The sequence below is a fragment of the Apium graveolens genome, chromosome 2, assembly GCF_009905375.1.
Source record: "Apium graveolens cultivar Ventura chromosome 2, ASM990537v1, whole genome shotgun sequence".
Taxonomy (NCBI): domain Eukaryota; kingdom Viridiplantae; phylum Streptophyta; class Magnoliopsida; order Apiales; family Apiaceae; genus Apium; species Apium graveolens.
In genome coordinates this window covers 264818295-264821895 of record NC_133648.1, presented here as the reverse complement: position 1 = coordinate 264821895, position 3601 = coordinate 264818295, and the positions used below count along the sequence as shown (strand labels likewise).

Below are 3601 nucleotides of genomic sequence, written 5' to 3'. Positions count from 1 at the left end.
CAAATCCCTATGAAAATTATATCTCTGTTTTTAAACTCAAAATCAAGACTAGAAGGCAAAAAAAGTTGTTGTTAGGTGCAAACAAGGTTAGTCTTCATATGGTTGCAAAGCTGCTCAGTGTATTAACATATCTAAGATGCATATACAATGAAAAGAAATATACATCAATACATACACACTCACACAGTAAACCAAATGTACAGATTGCTGATACAAGTTCCAGAATTCACACTCACACAGTAATACACATACATGTTTATGAACTGAATCAGTTATTCAGTTGTTTTGAAATTCTTGAAAGCCAATTTGATGTTTAACCTTGATTCTTAAACAATTATACAATAAAAATTTGACCTGGCAATTACATAACCTGTTCAGTGTTCACAAATCTATATAGCCAAGGCCACACTCATACAATTACAGCATACTGAATCATGGTTAAACATTCTTGGAGGAGCATCGCAGATTCATGCTAGAGGCGCTGCAGAACTAATGGCGCTCCATGTTGTGGTTGCAGAGTTACAATAGGGAAAGGTGCATGCACATAAGATGGAGAAAGTTGAAACTGAAACCGTTGTAAGATCATTGTCAGTGCTAATTTGGCTTCAATCATTGCAAAGTTTTGGCCAATGCATATTCGCGGACCTCCTCCAAATGGAATGTAAGAAGATTTACCCTTTGTTGCGCTTGCAACTCCTTCTGAAAATCTCTCTGGTCTGAATTCAAGGGAATCCTTGCCCCATATTTCGGGATCATGGTGAAGCAGGATTACTGGTACTGCAATTATTATTCCGCCTGGAAGAACAATATTACCTAGTTCCGCATCTTTTGGGATTGAACGGGTAAATAACGGTACAGGTGGATACAACCTTAAGACTTCTTGTAAAACCATAGTTACCTGCACTTTAAAGTAGTTAATAATTGTTACCAAGCTGATTAATAAGTCTAGTCAGTTTCGTACCACTTTCAGATGATTTAAATCATCAAAGTCAGGTATTCTGCTGCCAAAAGCTTCCAAAACTTCTTCTCGTGCACGAGCTTGCCATTCTGGATGTGCGCTCAGCATAATTAAAGTCCAGACTAAAAAATTTGAGGTTGTCTCGGAGCCAGCAAAATAAAATAGTTTGCACTCTTTCATCACATCTTCAATATCCATCCCAATACCATTTTCTTTGATTTCTATAGAATTAGATTTCAGCAATAGACCCAATAAGTCATCATTTTCAGCTTCGCCCTGCTGCATTGCCTTCTGCCGTTTGCTAATAATACCCCTTAACAGTGTTTGTATATCGTTGCAGACTATATTCATTCTCATGTTTGCTTTAAGCGGAAGATATCTAAAACCAGCATATTTATGTTACTTATTGTATAAGAAGAAAACCAGATCTTCTATTCCACAGTCAAATCATTTGCACTTGTACATATACTTATAGTTGCCAATTTCGTGATTTGACCTTAATTTTGAATGATGCTCTCTTGTGTAAGGTCATCTATTGTTATCATAAAATCGTTGCTGTATGGTTAAGTGTTATTACCAGCTTTTATATTGTTTAGCAAAAAAACAGCTTTTATATTAGGACTTTTTGAGCAGAGAAGTATTTTCATACCTCCATCCGGGGATGACAGCAAACTTTAAAAGTTGATGAAAGAGATCAATTTGTTCCTTTTGTAGAATAAATATTCTTCTACCTTCTTCGTAATTACTGCCAAATGCTGTCCTAGAAATTACATCACCAGACAGATCTTCAAGACTAGGCCAGACATCTAGTTCTGCCGATCCCGTCTTCAAGAGTAGCATTTCCCATTTCTTGATCATCTCATCACAACATTGATGCATTGCTGGCAGCATAGTCTACAATAAAACATGACGGAATGCGTTCTGCCAAAGTTATATGAACACTTCCAAAGTTACTTGTTTTTTGGTATGCAGATTAATTATTGAAACTTAATTTCCAATGTAAAGGAGAGAGAAGGGAAAATCTTTGAAACAAAGAGCAAAAACTTACACAAAGACTCAACTAACAAGGCCCATTTGCCATACTATAGCTGCTAGATTACTACAAACTATTGCCTTAATCTTATTAGCTAGACTACCATCTTACTAGTTACTAGCCACTGCCACAGCCTACAACTACTTAAGCTTCCATACTTCCCTTTTCTTGTTTGCCATTATTTAATTTAATTGAAATTCCTCGTTGAATATACCTTACATTACATCCCTGGTGTTTGAGGGATGTGATTATCTAGGAAGTGAATATACCTTTAACTTCTCCAAGTGGAATGCAGGGTTCATTATTCGTCTATCTCTGGACCATTTAGGATCCTCGGAGCTAAGGAGTCCACCAAGGATCGTATCACCAAGTGGGTCGGGATGCATCTTATGAAATACATTAGGCTTGGACATAATCTCCCTAATATGTTCCAGATCTGTCATTTGTATGCTTGGTGTTGGTCCAAACCAAATAAATGCTCTCTTACCTGCATGTCAACATCTATCACTATGCAAAGCTCTATATCTTAATAAAAAGACTATGTGCATATGTAACATTTACCATATTTCTTGATAGTTCTATGAATGTAAGGTAAAGCATGAAAGGAGACATTATCAGAGAGCTTGATCTGCTTGGGCCTATACTCCTCACCCATGGCTGCATACTCAAGTATATCGCCTTGTAAAAGCCTGTATGGATTTGCATGGTATCCTTGATCTTTCAGGTACTTCTCGTACTTCTTAGGCCTCAACCAAAGCCAGTTTACTACTTTGAATGCTATCGTTACAACACTCGTGATAGCAACAACTGAGACTGCTAACAGTAATGGTGAAATGTCTTCCATTCTAACTCTTAGTACTAGTGATTAACAAAGACAACTCGGTTGTCATATATATAAGAACTAATGGTTCTTTTCGGCTGACAACACATTGAGGCCAGCTGGGTACTATGCAGGGTGTCATTCTTTTTGGTCTGTTAGCTATAATTTTCTAAACTTGACTGTCTTAAGATCTTGATTATACCAATAATGATATAGTAATCTCCACTTAAGTTTTGATATGTTATTTACTGGCGTTTACTAAATTGTAATGATGCCAAGTTTAATTTGAGGTCTGGTTGTTAGGCAACATATTAAGCACAAAAGAACAGTTTCAAACTCAGAATACAAATCCTAAACAGGGGTGATTTTGTTTTAATCACCTGAGTGATCCATTTTAATAACAAAATGGGTCACAAGTCACAACTTACAAATCACAATAGGTTCCTAATCATAGTTCAAAACAAAACTTGAAGAACAGATAAAACAATTTTGTATTTGTTGTTGAATACGACTTCTGAGTTGGTAGTTTGTATTATATAACAAAAAAAGTATTATTACTTATTCAATTTAGTTAAATATCATATTTAGAGTTTTCCTTTGTATATACAATTTAACATTTAAATTTTTATTTACAAAAAAAATAAAATATTTTGTATGATCATATGTTTGGTATACTTTAAAATAAGTCTATTTCAAATAATAATCTTGTTTTGAATTTATTTTTAATTTGTGTGGCAAATTCCCAAACTCTGTGTAAATTACGATTTATCTATTTGTAGTTTGTAAAGAT

General features: G+C 35.0%; 1 protein-coding gene across 1 annotated transcript; it reads right to left on the bottom strand.

Moving 5' to 3' along the window:
• Positions 1 to 258: 258 nt before the first annotated feature.
• On the bottom strand, positions 259 to 2835 carry LOC141700414 (cytochrome P450 72A397-like). Its single transcript, XM_074504195.1, has 5 exons — positions 2553 to 2835; positions 2261 to 2478; positions 1608 to 1852; positions 962 to 1337; positions 259 to 898 (listed from the first exon to the last, which is right to left on the bottom strand). The coding sequence occupies exons 1-5, from the start codon at positions 2833 to 2835 to the stop codon at positions 473 to 475; spliced, it is 1548 nt and encodes a 515-aa protein (XP_074360296.1). The 3' UTR covers positions 259 to 472.
• Positions 2836 to 3601: the final 766 nt, after the last annotated feature.